At 35.5% G+C, this 21,308-nt stretch overlaps 1 protein-coding gene across 28 annotated transcripts in view; it reads right to left on the bottom strand.

Moving 5' to 3' along the window:
• MBNL1 (muscleblind like splicing regulator 1) overlaps nucleotides 1-21,308 on the bottom strand; it is a 199,804-nt gene that overhangs the window by 165,346 nt on the left and 13,150 nt on the right. For 18 of the 28 annotated variants that reach the window (XR_010111673.1, XR_010111675.1, XM_008951855.5 and 15 more), the window contains exon 2: nucleotides 2,308-3,269. The exons of 4 other annotated variants lie outside the window; for them this stretch is intronic. Coding sequence is in view for 22 of the 24 variants with exons in the window: in XM_008951855.5 (XP_008950103.1) it covers nucleotides 2,308-2,481 (174 nt within the window). In the remaining 2 variants the exon portion in view is untranslated. Of the gene's footprint in view, nucleotides 1-2,307; nucleotides 3,270-3,417; nucleotides 11,030-21,308 lie in introns of those variants that run through there. 6 more of the 28 variants (XM_034957615.3, XM_034957623.3, XM_008951856.6 and 3 more) reach the window with 5 other exon arrangements.

Here is a 21,308-nt window from a genome sequence, read left to right as displayed (position 1 = left end):
CTCCCAAATTTCAGAACTTCAAGCATGAGTCATACAGTTACTTTAACAGTTTTAAAATATGTTTTTGATCTATTTTAGCCACAAGACTGAATACAAGAGGACTGCTATCTGAAAGGAAGGATTCTAAATACTGTACAAAGAATCACATGTGTCAGTTATAAATATATACACACACACGTAAGAAACATGTTTTTTAACATAAATGCTTAATTACATATTCAAAATTGTTTTAATGCTTAACATAATTATTTTACTAACATTTAAGAAGCTACTGTCCTGGGTATGCAGCTCCATCATAAATAAATTCATGTTTATTTTTTTCCTCTTATTCAAATTTAAAATATTTTACCAAGTTTTAGACACTGTAATTTAAATTTAAATTAAATTTAGTTTCTCTTAGAAAGACAAAGAAAAAGGACAAAGTTTGCATTGATTAGCTGCTGTAATGAGTTCATTTCATAAATACATTTAAAATCTTGAAATTATTTAAAGTCCTTGATGTGGCAGTTGAATCTTGTTAACCACATAGCATGTCATTAAGCAACCTTGCTGTTTTATTCAAAAAGGGACTGTTCTGTGGCCATAAGTGAGCAGCAACTAAAAAAAAATATTTTGAGATGGAAAAATAGCAACTGAATAGTAATGTTTCACAATGTTTCCAAATGTTGTAGAAGCAGGTCTTCTGTGTAACCACTCAATGTCACAGCCAAATTTAATGTCCTTCATTTTGCAGCTACGAGTGCACCATCAACTGTCTGTAGGATTCAAAATTGGATTTACTATTAATTGGGTCAAAACAGGGTTACTTATGGCCACAGCTGGTTACCGACAAGAGTAATTAGCTCTTTGCCCCTCATTTTATGGGTCTCAGTCTCTAATTACACCTGAATTCAGCCAGCATGAATTTAGGAATACACATTCACGGAGGTACAACCACTGTGCCCTTCACTGATGCCTCTCAAAGGAAAGGGTGAAGAAAGTCTCAATGGGAGTTTATAACTTTTGCTTATTGATCTTTAGGACTATGACATTAAGAAGAATCTAACATTTTAAAATATTTTTGTTGTTAATACCTCCTTTCTGTTCAACTCTAAAGATCATATTCTTGAAATCTTTGGCAAAAACTTTAGCAAAATGAACAGCCTAAACTGGACCAGGAAACAATGAACTGAAACAATTAACTCATAACTCACCCTGATGTTATTAAAGAAAAGATTATTATAGCACCATATATTTTTAAAGACAAGATGGATCTATGAGACTTTTACTTCTCTACATATGTAGAAGTGATAGTGTCCTTCCCTCAAAGGTCCAAAGAATTAAATTAGGACATTCATATTCAAAAGCAATTTGATTAAACCAAGTAGGCTGAAAGTACCCAGGAACACATTTCTAGTCTTGACCTTGTGTGTCAAAATAAAGATATTTATGTTATCTTTTAAAAGACTCATTTTCAAATATGATACCTGAATTACAAATCCAATGACATTTTTGAATGTCAAGAAACACTAAAGTAAATATTTTAGTATTATGGTGCCCACAAAAGCTAACTTTTAACATTTCTAGCTAAGACTATTACAAATAAAAAAAAAAACATGATCTAACAGAAAATAAACTGCTAATTCACATTAGAATTTTTGAAGCTGGAAAAATCCAATAAACAATAGTACTTATGAGTTTCTACTTATTTATAAAACTCACATGCAACAAAGTTTGTGCCTCAGGTAAGGTGCTGTAGCAGCAGTTCAGCACCTTACTTCTAGTTACATTTTCCATAAAATGCGTGGCTCTGGCCTGAAAATAAAATGCCCACAAAATAAAAAGAAAATCTAAAATGTCAAAATATTAAAAGAGTAAAAAGTCTATCCAAGTTTAGCTGATTTTAAATCTGCTTCTCTTTTGCAACTGTACAATGCCTTTACCAACAAATAAAAATCATCCTCATTCAGCTATTGCCATGGCCTTATATATAATATATGCATATGCTAAACACTCACAGGTAGCTACATTTACCATTTCCAGGGACAGACACTCACTTTGCCATTACTAAGTGAAAAATATGTCAACACTTTCTGCCCTAGCAAAAAAAAACATGCAGTGAAAGGACTGATAAAGTTATTCATAACAAAGTTTGGCCAGACTTGATTCTACTGCTTCTCGTAAAGTTCCCCAGCCCAACATCATCAACACACTGTATAACTAAACTATGAACAAAGCAATCCATAATCCCATATGCAGAGAACTGTATGTCCATATACCCCTCATTCAATCATTGAATATCCTTAAAAGAATATAATAGTTACTCACTTTCAATGAATCAAAGCAGGCGATTACTCGTCCATTTTCAACTTGGCAGCTTTTCGAAGGATGTGCAAATTTACATTCCGTGTCTGGCCGTGAGCAAGTCCCCCTCTGGAACTCTCTACATACTTCCAGTGTTAGCCATTTTGTGTCCCGAATTGGTGTGACACTAACAGCCATGTTTAGATTTTACAGGTAGTTAAATGTTTCAGTGAAACCAACAAACCCAACCCCCCCAAAAAAGAGCAACAACCAAAAAAAAAAAGCTGAACTGATGATGAAAATGTCCCCTCAAAATACTTTTCCCCACTCCCTGCTTTAAAAGTACATGGAAAATTGTGTCGTCAATATCAAGGAAAAGATCTCCCACTAGAAATTCATAGCATGAAACTGTTAATTCAAAGAGGTTTTGGTTTTTAGAGAAATACTAGGATTGTAAGTAGATGAACGTTTAAAAGTAGGGCCTGGTATCAGCCTTGTGCTCTCAGTAACCCCTTCCCAGTGCCAATTTGGAGCCCAAAATGCAAGCATGAAAACGTGGCAGACCCTTCGACACCGAATTTCCAAGCTGCTTTCAGCAAAGTTGTCTGAAAGGGAATCTCCTCACAGCTGAATTTGCAATGGAGTTTGGTGGTGCAATCGGTATTGATTAGTTTGGCATAGACAGATGCAGCAGTTTAGAGCAAAATCGAGAAAATGATTTTTTTTTCCTCCTTGATTTCCTGGCAGAAGATATCTTACTTTTTCAGCAAACTTTTCTTTTAACACTAAAGCAGCCTAGGGCAATGCCAGATACTTAGAGCTTTTCTCTTGATTATAAGTAGAAATGGGGGTGTCTGGGCTAGAGGTGGAGGGTGGATGTGCTGTCGTCACAGTCTAGCTGGCAGCAAGCAAGGCAAAAGCAGAGACTGCTCTAGAAGCGGTTCCAAGCAGCAGAGACGTCAGGAAAGGCACTTCTTAGTACCAACCTGTAGAAAAAAGAGATAGGTTAAGATTTACTAAGCAGCACTTCACTGATGTCCTACAGTATCACAGCCTTGCCATGTGATACCAGACTAAGTAATATTCAAGTCAGCCTCTCTCTCTCTCCCACACATACACACACAAAATACTTACAGTGAGGCATATTGCAGCCAGCCATCGTAGATTTATTAAAAAAAGGGGCCGTTTCCCCTTCTGAAGCAATGCATGATAGAGAGATAACCAATCACAGATAGTGTTGCAGCAATATTCTGGGCAGAAAGCCAATAGTGTGGGTTGTCTTATGAAAGGTCGCGCCTGTCAGACGTTCATTACTATGCTATAAGCACAGAAAATGTCCATCAGATGTGACTTATTCCACTGCAAGAGGACGAGCATGTGGGTTTTGAATTTACCCAACATGCAGTTAGTGGACTAAACCATGTTAGTTTCAAAACAGCTTCTCAGACAAGTCTAAGCACTTGAAGATCATTACCAGGGAATAAAAAGCAAGGTTTAAAAATTGCAGCTGACTTCCAAGCTGCTTTCCCTCCGGCTCTGCGCAGGGACGGGCACTGAACAGCCTGCTCCTGCTGTCCTGACACGTGAATAAAAAAGGAAAGGGGTGTTTACAAATGGTACATTCTCCTGACCTATCCAATTCACTTCCTTCTAAAGCCCAAGTCCTGCCCCTCCACTGAAAACAGCACTCATACTGTAAAACTATTCCATTGAGCCCGCAGACACTTTGTCAATATATCACAGGCAGGCAAGATATGAACAAAAGCATCCTTTATTCGTACATTTTTAAAGCAGAAGCTGAGGTCATGTGGGGAAAATAAGGAGTGCAGTGTTGTCAGTGTGTCTGGTAAATCTGAAGTCAACCTCAAGGGAGAAAGTGATTCCATCGCAGAAACATTAAATATTAAGTGAGCAATTTGATTTGAGCAGCGTGATGCACTTCAGAAGTACAATTCCAAACAAAGCTGGAGGGTGGGGGATGAGGGATCCCCTGTTGCCTGATGATCAGTTAACTCAGCACCACAAGACTACTTAGAGCAGGGCATTTTTACTTTTAACAACTTACTTTTTCTATCAGGATTTTTCTTCTTTTTTTTTTTTGTTTGAATGTTGCCAATGAGGAAAACAAGGCTTTAAAAAGTAAAATTTTCACATTTTAAAGAGGCAATGACACAGTATGATAACTAGTATTTGATGATACTTCTTCATGAGCCAAAATTGCTCTATTGGCATATGGTATATTTATAATTTTTGGAAATTAGAGTATAGGATATAAATACATACGTATGTTAAAAAACACGAACATCTAGAACTTAAATTGTTTAAGATTAATATTGCCATTTTAACACTAAATTTCGTTTAAAAAACTACTTTCCAAAACTATTTGGAAAATACTACAGTAAGACTACAACTTTTGATAGAGATTTAAAAAATCAATCAAGCTTGGTGGATCACGCCTGTAATCCCCGCACTTTGGGAGGCTGAGGTGGGTGGATCACAAGGTCAGGAGTTCAAGACCAGCCTGGCCAACATGGTAAAACCCCATATCTATTAAAAATACAAAAATTAGCTGGGCGTGGTGGTGGCACCTATAATCCCAGCTACTCAGGAGGCTGAGGCAGAAGAATCACTTGAACCCGGGAGGCGGAAGCTGCAGTGAGCTGAGATTGCACCACTGCACTCCAGCTTGGGTGACAGAGCATGACTCTGTCTAAAAAAAAATTTTAAAAACCCATGGCTGGGCACAGTGGCTCATACCTGTAATCCCAGCACTTTGGGAGGCCGAAGCAGGCAGATCACGAGGTCAGGTGTTCGAGACCAACCTGGTCAACATGGCAAAACCCTGTCTCTAAAAATACTAAAATACAAAAAATTAGCCGGGCACAGTGGCAGGCACCTGTAATCCCAGCTCCTTGGGAGGCTGGGTGATTCTCCTGGAATCACTTAGAACCTGGGAGGTGGATGTTGCAGTGAGCCGAGATTGCGCCACTGCACTCCAGGCCAGAAGACAGTGTGAGACTCCATCAAAAAAAAAAAAAAAAAAACCTCATCCCCAGTGTTCAAGAAATATTTTGGTTTTCAAAAAAGTTCCTAGGTCTTAATGCCAGTTTCTATTAAAAAAAAAAAAAAAAAAAAAGGTACAGTCATAAACTGCATAAACTGTAAGCTGTGTCTATCTTCCTGAAACTTTGTTCTGCATTAAGAATTACTCAATGATTTCATGCCTTGAGAATGGACCACCTGCATGGTCAACAATGTCTTTACTCCTTCTCTTCAGAATCTTCAAGTGCCTCACATGTAACTATTCTCTTCCTCTAAAGCCAGCTAAGATGGTACTTCCTCCAAAAAGCTACCAAGATGTCATTATCCCCATCTCTATCCATCCATATCGTAATACTGCCTTCTCTGAATTATCTCTGCACCTATGCCCTATACAGTGTTTTATTTCCTTATATATCTGACCCACTAGACCATATGTTTTTAAGGACAGAAAAAATATATTATTCATCTCAGTAACCCCATGGCTTAGCATAATGATGCAAAATAGATGGAGTTCCAAAAATATTGGTAAACTAAATTATCAATTGCTGCATCAGGATTTGGATTACTTCTAGGGTACAAAATATACAAACACACCCACATGAACACATATATGAATACAACACATGAACACACTGAAACATACATTTGAAAACACACACACACACACACACACACACACACAATCATTGCCTCTATAAATTATTATGTTCCAGGGTCACATAGGCCCTTTCACTGCCTCACAATCTAGCCCTGTCCTTGGACAGCTCCCTATCTCATTGCACACGGCAGCTTTTTTTTAAAACTTCATTACTCTTTCTCCATGTTCATTAGCAATAGTGGATAACAATATTATGTGTCACGAATATTTCATAGCCATAACAGTAGCCCTTAAGCATGAACTTTTTCTTACCTTCCTACCCACGAGTCTTTAACCTATCTTTCTGTATCTTTCTTGGTCTCCCAGTTCTCCCTCCTCCTGCCCACAGTTAAGCTTCCACAAGCCTCCACCTTGACTCATTCATTCTCAAGACCTAGTTCTTTTTCTGCCTCCTCTATACATGCACGCCCTGTCTTTCAGCAGTTCCTTCTCTTAGCTTCCAAATGTGCTGAAGAAACTCCAACATGCAGATGGTGACATGGCAGGAGGAAGAGGACCCTGCCCTGGCTAGCATCCTCCTCTCCCTAATGCACTTAATCCATCCTTCCCAAGCAAATATCTAAAGAGTCATCTACCGTGCTGTTTTTCTGCTTCTTCCTTTCCCATTCACTTCTGAATCCTTATCAGTCTGACTTTCACATCCATTACTTTACTGCTCAGCAAAGGTCATCAATGCTGTCAGGAAAGCCAAGTCCAAAGACTATGTTTTGTTCTTGCCTTTACTTGACCTGTAACATGATTTACAACTCCCTCTTTCTTGAACCTTTCCCTTTTAACAAACTGATACATTTTATCTTGTTGCTTCTCTCAGTGCTGTACCTCTTGTATCTCCCCTGGAGAGGAGTTGCTGAGGGTTCTTGGCAGGTGCCAAGACATGTATGAGCTCCTGGGACTTGTTACATGCTAACTCCCTGTTTGGTTTGACACACACTTCCTCACCCCTGCAACTTGGCAAATTCCTTCTCCTTGTTTAAATTGCTGTTCAAAAATCACCTTCTCTATAGGACTGGGTCAACTATGCTAAACATTATTCCATCTCAGAATGTTTCTGGTACTTTGTAGCTCTTCGTACCTCTCCCCCTCAATGTTATATATGCCCTGACAACAGGGTGTAGGTCCAGTGTCTTCCATCACACAGTTCTTGGAACATAACAGATCTTTTTAAAAAATGTTTGATAAATGAGTAAACTTCATTCATACTTACAGAAATAAACATGTATGGGAGGATGTGGTCCCAACACTGATGAAATAGATTATTTAATATCATGATCTATGGCACCCAGACAATATATGTAAGAAGACTGGTACCCCAAGAAATATCTGCATTGCTTGGTAGTCATATCTAAATACAACTAAAAATTAATTTCTAGAGTTGATTATTTTTCCTTTTTGCCAGGTTACAGACAATCCCTCAAGTACAAAATATACTTTGATTACTAAAATGCTTGCAAATCAGTGTTCTGATTATATTTATTTTCTGTAGCAGAGAAATTCTATTTACTTCAAAAGTGCTATTGAAAGCATTATCAACATAGATTTGTACCATTTAATTGTAAAGGACATAGACAAGGATGATAATCAAAGTATTAATAATTAGTTCAGGCATAGACACTGAACAATTAAAATAGATACTGGCCATTATGCATTAGTCTAGCTAGACCTGATAATGTATGTGCCTGCCCTTGATATAGGGCACTGTGGGTAACAAACTCAAATTATATCCTATAGATCAATTTCACTAAACTGCTGATATCAGATTATTGTTTTATATTCCTTCTCTATATTAAAAAAAAGAATTTCAAAAAATAGAAATCTCTTTTGGTAAATTAAGATTTTATAGAATTTGGATCAATACTGAATTCACAAAACATTAACTAAGTAATGGGGTTTTGTTCTATAGATAGATATAATGTTTAAAGATATGTGGGTAATGTCCAGATTATGAGAATTCTTGCAAACATATTTGGCCTAAAATAAATTTTGTCTGTAAATAATTATTAAAGGAAAGATTTCTACTAATGGGTACATTGCTTCTGAGGTAAATATCTGACCTATATTTCAATACATTATAATAAACTTCTCTGAACAACAAAAATATTGTAAGAATCAAACTTAAGGCCGGGCACGGTGGCTCACGCCTGTAATCCCAGCACTTTGGGAGGCCGAGGCAGGCAGATCACGAGGTCAGGAGATCAAGATCATCCTGGCTAACACGGTGAAACCCCATCTCTACTAAAAAATACAAAAAATTAGCTGGGCATAGTGGCGGGCACCTGTAGTCCCAGCTACTCGGGAGGGTGAGGCAGGAGAATGGCGTGAACCTGGGAGGCAGAGCTTGCAGTGAGCCGAGATCACACCACTGCACTCCAGCCTGGGTGACAGAGCGAGACTCTGCCTCAAAAAAAAAAAAAAAAAAAAGAATCAAACTTAAAAATCTGAATAATAGCTAACAGCTGTCCCTCTTTAACCTACTGATCACATTCCAAACGCTATAGTTTCTTGCTTTATCTGACATCATCTACAACACTAATATTCTGCCACAAGAACCAATTTCTTTTTGAATGATATCAGAAATCATGTATATATTCTACTTTAAGATAAATATAAGGGAGAAAATAAAAAGGAAAGAAATAAAATTTGAAATGACAGAGATAATAAAAACCGAGAAAAGGATAAAGAAGAATGAAATTATTCTTATTCTTTCAACAATTATTCTTAAAAATTACATATATATATATATATGGCTTCATATGAATGCCTATTTAAGAGTCACATACCTACTGCTATAGAAGATAAAGAGATGCTTACAAGGTATGAAAATGAAATTCTCTTTTGGAGAACTGGATGGCCTCCATGAGCAAGGTTAAATTTCTTGCTCACATATGTTTACTAATCATTGCAAAAGTTCTTCTAAAGCAAATATAGGCAATCAGTCCAGTTATATCCCAGAGTAGTTAGCTGGTAATTTTGAAGAATTTTATTTAATATGCTTTTAATGTTGATATAAGTTATATACTGAGGAAGTTAACTAAGTAATTTTTTGAGGTCGTTTATTAAGACAGTTTCAATCTAACTGAAAGAGATGGCTAACTTCACCCTGTAAGTTTGGAGTTGATAAGTAAGAACCCCTTGCCCAAAACCACAACTTCTTCCCCTGGCTCACTGGTGTCAACAAGTCCATAATTAGCAATGCAGTTCTTTAGTAAACTAAGTTTGCTCACACAATTATTCCCAGGGTTTGTCCCAAATATTAACAGAGATTTCCATATACAACCAACCAACTTAGCATTTCTGGAGGCTGTACAGCCATCTCTGTATTCACTAAGGTGCTAAGTAGAGTAACAAAGATGTTATACATTATATGGGAAGAACTGTCATCTGAATGAGTTAATGCAGCCTTCAGCACTATTCAACTCCACATAGCAAAAAGCAGAGGTAAGTATTTCTCAGTGAGGGGTAAGCACACTACCAGCAGTACCCATGGCAATTTCAGGTGATGCACAAACAACATAATTTTAACAGATGGATTAGAATGCTAAAACTAGTGTGTCCGGTCTGTGATTACATCAATATTATAACTTAGGAAGAAATTAAAGTTTAATTTACAAATTTAAAGGGCCGGGCACCGTGGCTCACGCCTGTAATCCAACACTTTGGGAGGCTGAAGTGGAGGATTGCTTGAGGCCAGGTGTTCGAGACCAGCCTGAACAACATAGTAGGACCCTATATCTACAAAAAATACAAAAATTAGCCAGGCAGGGTGACAAATGCCTGTAGTCCCAATTACTCAGGAGGCTGAGGCAGGAGGATTGCTTGAGCACAGGATGTCAAGGCTGCAGTAAGCCATGATCACACCACTGCACTCCAACCTGGGCAACAGAGTAAGACCCTGTCTGAAAAAAAAAAAGTATTAATTAAATAAGTTTTTAAAAAAGATTTAAAGAATAGATACATATACACACAAATATACCTAAGAGACTACACATAAATGAAAATCATGAAGGAGATATGTAAATGACTAAGTTTTAGCAATACTGCAAAGAAAAAGATAACTTTCAATCACACATCCTCTGGAATGGCATAGAGACTGCCAATGTGGCCTGCTGGTCTGCCACATTTCAGACTAGCTGCTGCCAAGAAAGGAAGATTGTGTTTACTAACTCAAATAAGTAATCTAAGCTCTGTCGAAGCAGTCTTTTAGAATTCTGATCCATTCAACAGTTTGGTTCCCTAAATCACCTAGTGGTCTACTGTAGGAAGGATAATGAAGGAGTGTCGGTTAGGTGACACACTACTGCCAAAGATTAGAATTCCAGAGGCAACTAAACTGTATTCCAATTAGAAAATGATTGTTGATCCTTAAGTATTTATATTTAGGACAAAACAGAACATAAAGCTTCTATACAGACAATGATTTAAAAGTGAATTTTGAATTAATTCCTGTATCAGGCAAAATTTTTAAAAATGTAAAAGGTTTAAGCTCACTAGAAGATAATTATCACAATGAATCACTGCACTTTGCATACTAGCTCTATACCCCAATAGGCCTTCGTCCAAGTCCCTACTGCAAAGTTATCTTCTTAGAAGATTTTCAGGCCACCATCCAAAGCACCCAACCTTCTGTTCCTCCCAACAGCAGTCCAGACTCGTTTTGAGAGAAGTACATAACATTACACTTCCAGCCTGAGCAACACAGTGAGACCCCATCTCTACAGAAAACAAATTTTTAAAAATTAGCCACACATGATGGCATGTGCTTGTGGTCCCAGCAACTTGGGAGGCTGAAATGGGAGTACTGCTTGAGCCCAGGAGTTCAAGACTGCAGTAAGCTATGACTAAGCCACTACACTCTAGCCTAGGTAACAGAGTGAGACCTCGTCTAAAAAACAAAACAAACAAAAAAACGCCATCTAATACTACATAGTACTGTGAAGAAAGCAGAGTAATATTACACGCTTATCTCGCTATCTGCTTATCATTTGCCTTTGCCACAAAAATGTAAGCTCCATGAGAGAAGGCAGTGGTTATGCTAGTTCTCCATTAATAGAAACAGATCACCAAAACAATGCCTGGCCCAGAGGAAACGAACAATTAATATTTGTGGTATGACTGAAGATTTTTCTTAGTATATCAGATTAGTTTGTATTTTCGACAAATCACAATGCTTAAGCTATATGGTTTAGTATATTGGGGATGTCACCTTTATAAGTGAATGAAACCAGCATCAAACGTCACTCATTGGAAAGAGAACATGAGGCGATGAAGTTAAAATAGCAACATATTTAAATACCTCCTTGATTATGAAGTTGAAGAAAGATATTTTGAGCCACAGAATATTCGAAACAGATTTATGTGGCTTTGCAAATTTAAAATATTTAAATAATTATCTGTGAAATTCTGACAGAACCAGTCTTCAATTCCAGCAAAAGAAACACTGCATTTTTTCTGATGCTATTCAAAGAGGAAGTATTTTAACATTTCCTTCTACAAGAAGGTATAATGAGATAAAACTGTGAATGCTACTTAATTGTTCTACAAGAGAAAGCACTACTCCTAATTAGTGTTTTATTTACCTATATATTACACTAAGACATCATCTTGTTAGCCTCAGGTAGACATATCTGATCTGTCCATATCATTTAATATTTCAAAATAGTAAATAGGGAATCAGAACACAGACTACAGCAAAAGTTAAAATGCTGTTATGTGCTCAAGAGCTAAATGGTAGAAAAATCAAATCTCATCATCTTGGCAATTTTCAGGAAGAATGGTACAGTGACCCAACCCGAATCTGTCAATGTAGAACTAACACAACAAAAATGTGAACGCTAAATGAAATGCAATACACAGTAATGCTGTTATTCCCGTTACAATGTCCTGATTATAGACTTTGATCCTAAAGCTTACTTAAATGAGTATTATTTTATTTGACACAGTAACTAAGGGCCAAAATCATAGTTTTCATATTTAACCTCTATATCTTCTGAACATCACCAAGCTTCTTGCTGAGGTTGGTGGCACCTCTGCCTAAAACATTTAAAATATGATGCTCACTGCTTAAATAATGGTAGCAAATTCATCTGTGCATCCCTAATGACATTATTGCACAACACAAAAATAAGTATGAAGTTAATTGATCACAGAACTAAGAAAATATTTCCACAACACCTCATACATTGGTGAAATCTGCTGCATTTTGTACCTCTTTGCCCCTCTATTCCAACTTTCCCTCTCACACAGAAATCATTCTCACAACCAATAGTTATAAGATCTTCTCCATAATTAACCTATATTTTTTTCCTATTTTAGCAGACTCAAGTAGGATAAATTACAAAATCAACATGTGAAAAAAATGACAGATACAATTTAAAAAAAAAACCTGCCCAAAATATAAAGCATATCTCATTAGGATCAAACTTAATAGTTGCCACACTGTTCAGAATTTCTAAAAATTTAATGTGATAATTGCCCTCAGTACTACCCACTAAATCTGACCACAGAAGCTTTATCTTAACAAATAGAATTTGAATTTCCAAATGTCTGATTTTAAACCTGGTGTGATAACCTCAATCAGGAAAATTGTATTAGCTTATTTATATTGAATATGGCCCAAAATATGTGATTTAATTATTAATCATTATGAAAAAAAGTATAGAAAAATCTATGCCTATAATTAAATAAAAAGACCAAAATAATTATTTTTCAGAATACGATGACTAAAACCAATTACGAATGAGTATGGAATTGCTCGAATGTATCCTAAAAAAACAAATTAGTGAACTTCTCATGACACAACGTAATACACAAATATTTCCTCCATTCCATATAATCAGTAAAAGTCCCTATTATTTCACTAACATATTTCTTATTCCAAACTTACAAATACTCAAGCCACATAGGTGCTACACACTTTAACATTACAATCCTATGGATATTTCTATTGACTTATACAACTGACCTTAAGGATTACTTTTTAACAAATAATCTCAAACATACTTTTAAAAAATATACCAATGTTAACTGAATATATTCCTCATAATAATATATATTCTTCATAACAAGATATATCAGTTTAACTTGACTTTTTTTCAAAAAAATAACAAATTCACATATGTTCACAAACAAGAATAATGTTTTCACTGACTAACAGTGACTCAAGACCCAGTTGTTTTTCCCTGGTTTAAAAGACTAAGATACGCCACAAAACAAAGACATGCATTGACGACTCCTATTTTCACTTCAATGTAACTTAAATATCCTTTGAAGAAGGTTTCACATAATTCACATATCTAACTAGGTCCAGAGATTAAACAACAAATTATGTTAATATTCCACAATATAAAATATATTAATGATCTTTCTATGTCAATAGAAACAGATCAATATAATTACTTTTTAACAATTATATATTACTCCACTATATGTCCATTTTGTTATCAGTAGTCAACTAAGTTAATGCCCATTTTTCACTCTTTTAATCAATGCTGAAATTGCATATAAAAAGCTATGCTTATGAGTGATTTTAATAATATAAATCCTTAGAACATGAAGTGTATTCATATATGTATTAACTTTGAACTAGAATAAAAAACTTTAAGAAAACCTTTACCAATATGTACTTCCACCAAGAGTCAATAACATATTTTTCTATATTTGTTAAGCCTATGCTGTACTTTATCTACACTGTAAATTTCTCTTGTGGGAACATGCAAAAAAAGTATATCTGTTTTTCTATAAATAGAAATGAAAGCCTGTTTTTGTATGTTTCCAAAATATTTTCAACTGTTAGCCCTCATATAGCAGCTAATCAATGGAAACATTTGTAAAATCAGTTTTTCAACTCCTGTTGCATCAAAACATGGCATTTCATTCCTAAAACAATCATAGTATTTGCATTTTGTAATTATTTACAAAGAAACAGAGGCTGGAATTCGGAATAAATGTTTGGGTTGACAGGGTATCAAAATAGACAATAAATACTTTACTGTTATTTTCTTATTAACAAAAGGAAAATGTGTAGTTTTAAGAATCTGCAGGGCATGTTGTATTCGGGAAATCTCTGACAACACTATGTCATAAGAGTAAGGTGATGCTTTTTTTAATACATTATATCTACAAATGTCAGAAAATATCTGCTACCCCTTCCTTTTTTGGATGCTAACTGATTAAAGGAAATGGTTTCTGACAACTGCTATACATAATGCAAAGCATTATCAAACTAGCTAAGGCACAAGAGAACTCTGGAAAACTCATGTAGGCCCAAGCATATTTTCCCATGTAGTAATTTTCCCTGAGGCGGGGGTTCCACTTGCAGTCATTCCTGAGTCAGGAGTGGGGAGTCTCCCTGAAGCAGCATGCACTTCTAATTAAAATAACCAAGATAGGTATATACTCTTATATGATTATGCCTTTGCATGTATGTCCTCTTGGAAAATAAAAACATTCCGCCCTCACTTTGTCCTCCTCAAACTCTCTTTCTTAGTTATTAAATAACAGTCTACAGAATAAAGTACCTGAAAGTGAATTTTTAAAAGACTTCAAATATGGTTGGTTGACAGAATGTGAGCATTACCAACGCTTTTATTTTGACAATGTGATTTTACCGTGTAGTCAGAGTATAAATAAAGTTAGGCTTCTTGGGAGATGAGATCAAAAATTGTATTATTACAAATTTGTACTTTCAAAAGAGAATGCATATTGAACAGAAACTATAAGGGAGCATGAGATTTAGTTCCTTTGCTAAATAGAAAACAATATCTTTTTCTTAATTATTTTAATTGCACATAAGGTTCTGTGCATTCTGGAAAAGCTGTAACAAATAAGGAAACACAAAGAATAAACTACATCCTTTTAATGAGACAGCGATTAAAGCTCTGCATGTTTCCATCAGCATCATATGCTCTTAAAAAGTAATGACCAGCTTTCCACAGCAAATCAGAATGCAATCGTAGCTAGCTAATAAACTGAAATAACTGCAAATTGTTTATTAACAGCAACATTTGTTTCTCTGGGATACTGATGCTCCAGAAAGATTATTGGATTATCTGAATCAGTGACTTGTGGGTAACTGTTAAAAATATATACCGTTCCTGGGACCTACCCTAGACCTACTGAGGATAGAAACCAGGAATCTATGTTTTCCCAGGTTATTTTTGATTCCATTAAATTTTGGCAACCATAATCAATCAAGGCTAAAATATTATTCTTACCAGAGACTGCTTACTGTGTTTCTACCCTATAACTTTACCTAAGAAACCAGAGTATCTTCTCTGATAAAATGTCCTGTTTAAAGATTTGGTGACACAATCTTTGATTATATTCCATCGACTACTTCAGCAAGCTAGTATGCTTATAAAATGTTACAAAAAAGCTCTGTTATGATTATTAATATTATTTTAAATCATGCATGCCACTGCACATCACTCTAAGATACTACACCATATACAACCTTTTTTTTTTTTTTTTTTGAGACGGAGTCTCACACTGTCACCCACGCTGGAGTGCAGTGGTGCGATCTCGGCTCACTGCAAGCTCCACCTGGGTTCATGCCATTCTCCTGCCTCAGCCTCCTGAGTAGCTGGGACTACAGGCACCCACCACCACACCCGGCTACTTTTTGTATTTTCAGTAGAGACGGGGTTTCACCATGTTAGCCAGGATGGTCTCAATCTCCTGACCTCGTGAGCCACCCGCCTCGGCCTCCCAAAGTGCTGGGATTACAGGCATGAGCCACCACGCCCGGCCACCATATACAACTATTAATCATGCCTCAAACCATTTATGTTTTAGTTCTGCCCAGCAGTTCACTACAACTTAGCATGCAAAAGCTACTTCACTGGTAAAAAAAATCCCTCACAACATTTAAAGGAATACATTGGACAAATTAAAAGAGCAATCATGTAGCAATCTCAAAACTTTCTGTACTTTCCTATCTAATGTCTAATGAACTATCATATAAAATCACACACAAATAAAATGCTTTACAGATTGTGATATTTAGGTTCCTTATTTATTGCTTATAATAAGAACAATTTATAACAATAAATTTTGCAAAAAAGATAAACAAGGAACCTATTCAACCTATAAAATATAATTAAATATTTATATTATAAATAAAATATAAATATTTATATTATAAATAAAATATATTTATATTATAAATAAAATATAAATATTTATATTATAAATAAAATATAATTAAATATTTATATTATAAATAAAATATAAAATAAGGATTAATGTGTGTATGTGTGTGCCCCCAAAGAATAAGGAAAAACATTTACATTGGATTTAGTCAAATCGTTTTCTTCATATACAACAAAAACCTAGTCCTTGGAATTTAAATTAAAGTAAAACCTCTGTGTTAAAGTTAATGGGGGAAAAAGAACCTCTTTTATCCTGGATAAAACTAAAAATGTATGCTCCTTCATTACATAATGCCCCTTAAAAAGATTAATTTTTGAAAAGTTGGCTTGTGCTACATTCTATACATGTACTGAGCTTTCTTTCTGGCTTATACATAAAATCTGCAAGGTGTTCATTTGGTTCTTTAATTTAAAAAAAAAAAGTTTCAGGATGGACACAGTGGCTCATACCTATAATCGCAGCACTTTGAGAGACCAAGGCGGGAGTACTGCTTGAGCCCAAGAGTTCAAGACCAGCCTGAACAACACAGTGAGACCTCCGTCTCTACAGAAAATACAAAAATTAGCCAGGCATGGTGGTGCATGCCTGCAGTACAAGCTACTTGGAAGGCTGAGGCAGGAGGATTGTTTGAGCCCGGGAGGCCACAGTAAGATGAGATCATGCCACTGCACTCCAGCCTGGGCAACAGAGGGAGACCCTGTCTCAAAAAAAAAAAAAAAAAAATTGAAAAAAAAAAAAAAGTTTCCACTGAAGAAGCCAAGCACAGAAATTTACTTTCCCAACAACTTATACATTCTATTATTCAAAAATAGCAATATTTTATATGTTGACATACAATTTATTTTCATCCTAATTACTATTTGTTCCTCACAACTCTAAGAGATGGTTGGTTATATTATTTTGCTCATTTGTGAACAAATAAATTAAGGCGAGGCTTGCATGGTTAAGTGACTGACCCATTAAAATCCCTATGCTAAATAAATGGAAGAACCAGAACTCCAAATCAGCTCTTCTGATTTCAAATGTAAAACTTCATTCACGATACATGCTAGCAATTTAATACCAAACTTGGTAGAAATGACAATGACTACTAATATATACAACAGAAGCCAAAAGAAGGGAGAGAGATAGGGGGTGAGTGGGATTTATTGGAGGTACCACTACTGCATTGCTTGTGGTTAGCTCAGACTGAGGTGTGTGTAAGTGAAGGAGAAACCCCTGAATATTGATTCTAGAGAAGATAAGATGGTCTCTTTTACAGAGCTGAGAACGGATGCTATTGCTCTTTTATGTCCATGGGGTACACACTAAACATTAATAATGTATACCTGGAGACAAGATAATTCTACACTTCAGATACAAATGTCTTCTCAGTTAAGATTGTTAATCAATTTTGAATAGATTATGAAGTTCTAGATACTCGGTAGCTGATTTTGAAAGATTAATTGTCAAGGAAGTGGTCTTTGAGCATGATTTTTTAAAATTTATTCATCAGCCCTCCGAGCAACAGGAGCCTACATTTTCTTCAGAGCTTTTCTTAGAGAAGCTTAAAATATGTCTGCAGAAAACTTCCACGTAGGTAAAATGCAATGCCACTTTAAAAGTATAAAACTGATGTATGCTGACTATGCACACAGTAAGACTGATCTAGATAAACTGCTAAAACAGTATTTGAAGAGCAATGAAGGAGACAGAATACTGTCTGAAACATTTCAAAGCAATATAGTCAGGCCAATTTTTTATCAGGGTGGTGCAAAAGTAATTTCAGTTTTTGCAATCTTTTTTTAAAACTGCAATTACTTCTGCACCAACCTAATTAACAGCTGATAAAACCATTAAAAATCTGTCAGAAAGAAAGCACTGAGGGTTTGAAATAACATAAATGATTTTTTTCTTTTACATGTACTAAAGCTGTTCTCTATTAATATTGGTTACTTTTTGGCACAGAGAAATCACAAATATTAAGCTGACTTATAAAAAGAAAACCCAAAGTCAAAACAATTAAAAAAATTATAATCTTGGTTCTGCTGTCTCAAAATATTTCCTTTGAGAAAAATTACAGGAGTGTGTTTCTCTAATTGTGCTTCTTTTTTTAGGTTTTCTTTCTTTGTTCCCTACTATCCTAGGAAAAGAAATGTTTTCCTTCAAGAAATTCAAATACATTCAACAGTAACTTTATTAAATGAATATATTCATTAACAATATATAATACACATAAAATATGTGTATTGATTATATTAACTGTGTATTGACCACCTTTTATATGTAGCCTAGATATAGCAAGAATACTTGGATCCAGCCTTTAAGAATTTGATGTTTAATTAAAGGTATAAAACTAACACACAAATAACTATATATAAAAAAGGAAGCGAGAAGTACACAGTAGAGGTAACAAGAAAGCTTGGTAAGTTAAAGACAGAGGTCAAGGTTAGTTTCAAAAGGGATAAGAAATGGAAGGTTGGTCTGGAAGGACAAGTTTCATTTGGTTAGAGACAAAAAGGAGTAGAAATCCAAACTGTAGAAATCTAGACAGTAATGGCAGGGATGTGGGAAAGCACTGCATATCAACACTGGAAGAACTGGTCTGTATGGAACACCTGTATGTAACGGGGCTGGCAGAAGATGACCCTGGAACTTTGGGCTGAAGCCAAATCAGTAAGGGCCTTAAAGGCAGGCTAAAGAATTCAGCCTTCACTTTTTTAGTAATTGGAATTCACCCATTCAAGACTTCACCCAAGGGCAGAGTCAGTATATTTAACTAAACACCCAAAGGGCTAAGAATAAGACAGTATATGGGATCTGAAGAAATCTTATTAAATAAACTCAGGACTTTTTCACTTCCTAAAGCTTCTGCTTCAGTTGCCAGGAAGCTGAGAGATAAATTTAGTGCTCAATTTCATCATAAGTACTTGTTTCATTTCTTTGCCTTCTAATTGATTAAAAACACCACCACCACCAACAACAACAGTCCTATCTGATGTGCACTTTACTTTTGTAAGCTTGATGGGGTACATATCACACGTAAATAAAATTAAAGTAACATTTGTCTTGATACCAGGGAAAGTTGTAGATGCAACACTTAGGTTTCAGAAGAGAGAAGGTAATTTATAATTTCCCCACCAAGTAAAGCTCATTCCCCAATAAACATTACAATGAAAGATGGCTGCATTGAATTAAAAAACTCAGTTACTGCAGTTGGTGATTGCTCTAAAATCTACAAGCACTGGGTTCAGCAACCTATCTTCCCGCCTGGCTGTCCAGTTTGACCTTCCATGTGAATCTGTGCTCCTATCATGATGCCAAAATGACCTTCTGAAACTTACAAGGCTTCCAAAGCTGCAGATATTTTCAGCTGTATCAGCCCTGGCTGTCACAGCATTCTGCATAGTGAGTGGCAAAACTGGAGCCTCCTGTACTGGCCTGACCTTTTAAACTCACAATATTTTGCTGCTACTCAAAATGAGTTTTCTCTTCCCGTATTATTTTGTGATGCTATTTCTCTTGTTTAATTGTAAAGCACTGATTCTAAGCATAAAATGGCATTTTTCTTTACATGAAAATAAAATCCTTCCTTCATGCATAGTAAATCTAACATTGGTAGATACTGTAAAATAAATATTTACTGGCATCTATAAATAATTTTTTTTAATTATTGAAAATCTTGTGGCAACAAAACCTAATAAAATGTCACTATTTCTGCAATGGCCAATTTGAAAATTGAGAGATGTCTAAATTTTATAACTGTTTACTATCTGTTTATGTTTACCATTATGTATTCAATATCTAGCACAGTGCCTAGAATATTAAAATTTCAAATTAATATTAGGTGAATGTAACAGAATCTGCATGTTTAATATATTTCATTTACCATAGTACTATTAAACTGAAATACAGGTGCTTAATTTTCTTGCCAAAAAATTAGTATATTAGCATGGAATCTTTAATCTGAATACACACACACACACATGTCCCTAAGAATTCTTGGTACTTAAAGGTAAAATCATTTTCAAATCCATTGATATCAGGTCACTGACAAGCTGAAAACTGTTATATGAATAAGTTAAAACTTTAAATTTGCATAGGTATATTAGAATACCTTTACTTTGTTTCTACTTAGGGTCTGTGGATACTATATTTTCACAAGCTCACACTTGTATTCAATACAGGGAACCACAAAATGGTATCAATATTTCAGAGCAAATTTGTCAACTAACGCATTAGTTGGAGAATGGATCCCTTAGCTTCATACATTTATTCTATTTCATTTTTAGCTACAACTTGTGTACCACTTCACAATCATTTATGGAATATATATATAGACACATAGGGATATGACACAAAAACATGCACACATACACACATGGACATGCTCTAATTATTAAGGATTTGGGGGAAAGTGAGAAAAGTTTATCGGAAATCTCCAAGTGAATGTAGAGCTATTAAATTTTCAATGATATGTTTGTCTATTTTAATGTTGGCAACAGATTTCTATGTTTTAGTGATGAAAAAATGAATTGAATTACCCTAATATCTTCAATAATGCAGCTGAATAGATTACAAGACCATTTGAAACTCTTTTGGGGCTCAAGGCACTTCTTAAAAGGTGCCATTCAGCAAAGCCATCCAACAGAGCAATTGACAGAGTGCTATGTCACTCAGAAGCGACATCAGAAACTTCACAGGTGGTAATGATTTTGAGTCTAAAAGTAGATTTTGCTGATCTTGGCGAGTGCTGGGGCAGAGGGTATTAGGTGTGAGTAGAACTAATACTGAGCAAACCACACAGGCAGATTAGGCCATTTGATATACCCCTCCTTTCAAAGCTAGTGAAACTTCAAAGTCCATTCCATAGTCTGCTCTTTTATGACCATAATGCTTTAAAAAAACCTCTTCCACATCTTATCTTCTTCACTGAGTCTTTCCAGAATTAACTTGGAGTAGGTCCCAAATCTACATGCAATGAGTATTTGTGTGCCTAATTCATACCATACTGATGGAAATAAACAAGCAGAAAAACAGCAAAACTCCTGGGTTGAGATCTCAGCTCTCACAGTAGTACCTTATCATATGACCCTTGAGCAAATCCCCTAACCTTAATCTTTCCAAGCCTCAATCTTCTCACTTGGGAGCCAGAAAGATAGCAATGCCTAAATCACACAGAATTGTGTAAGAGCTATGG

The sequence above is a fragment of the Pan paniscus genome, chromosome 2 (assembly GCF_029289425.2).
Source record: "Pan paniscus chromosome 2, NHGRI_mPanPan1-v2.0_pri, whole genome shotgun sequence".
Classification (NCBI taxonomy): domain Eukaryota; kingdom Metazoa; phylum Chordata; class Mammalia; order Primates; family Hominidae; genus Pan; species Pan paniscus.
The sequence above is the reverse complement of the archived record's forward strand: the minus strand, read 5'-3'. Positions and strand labels throughout refer to the sequence as shown.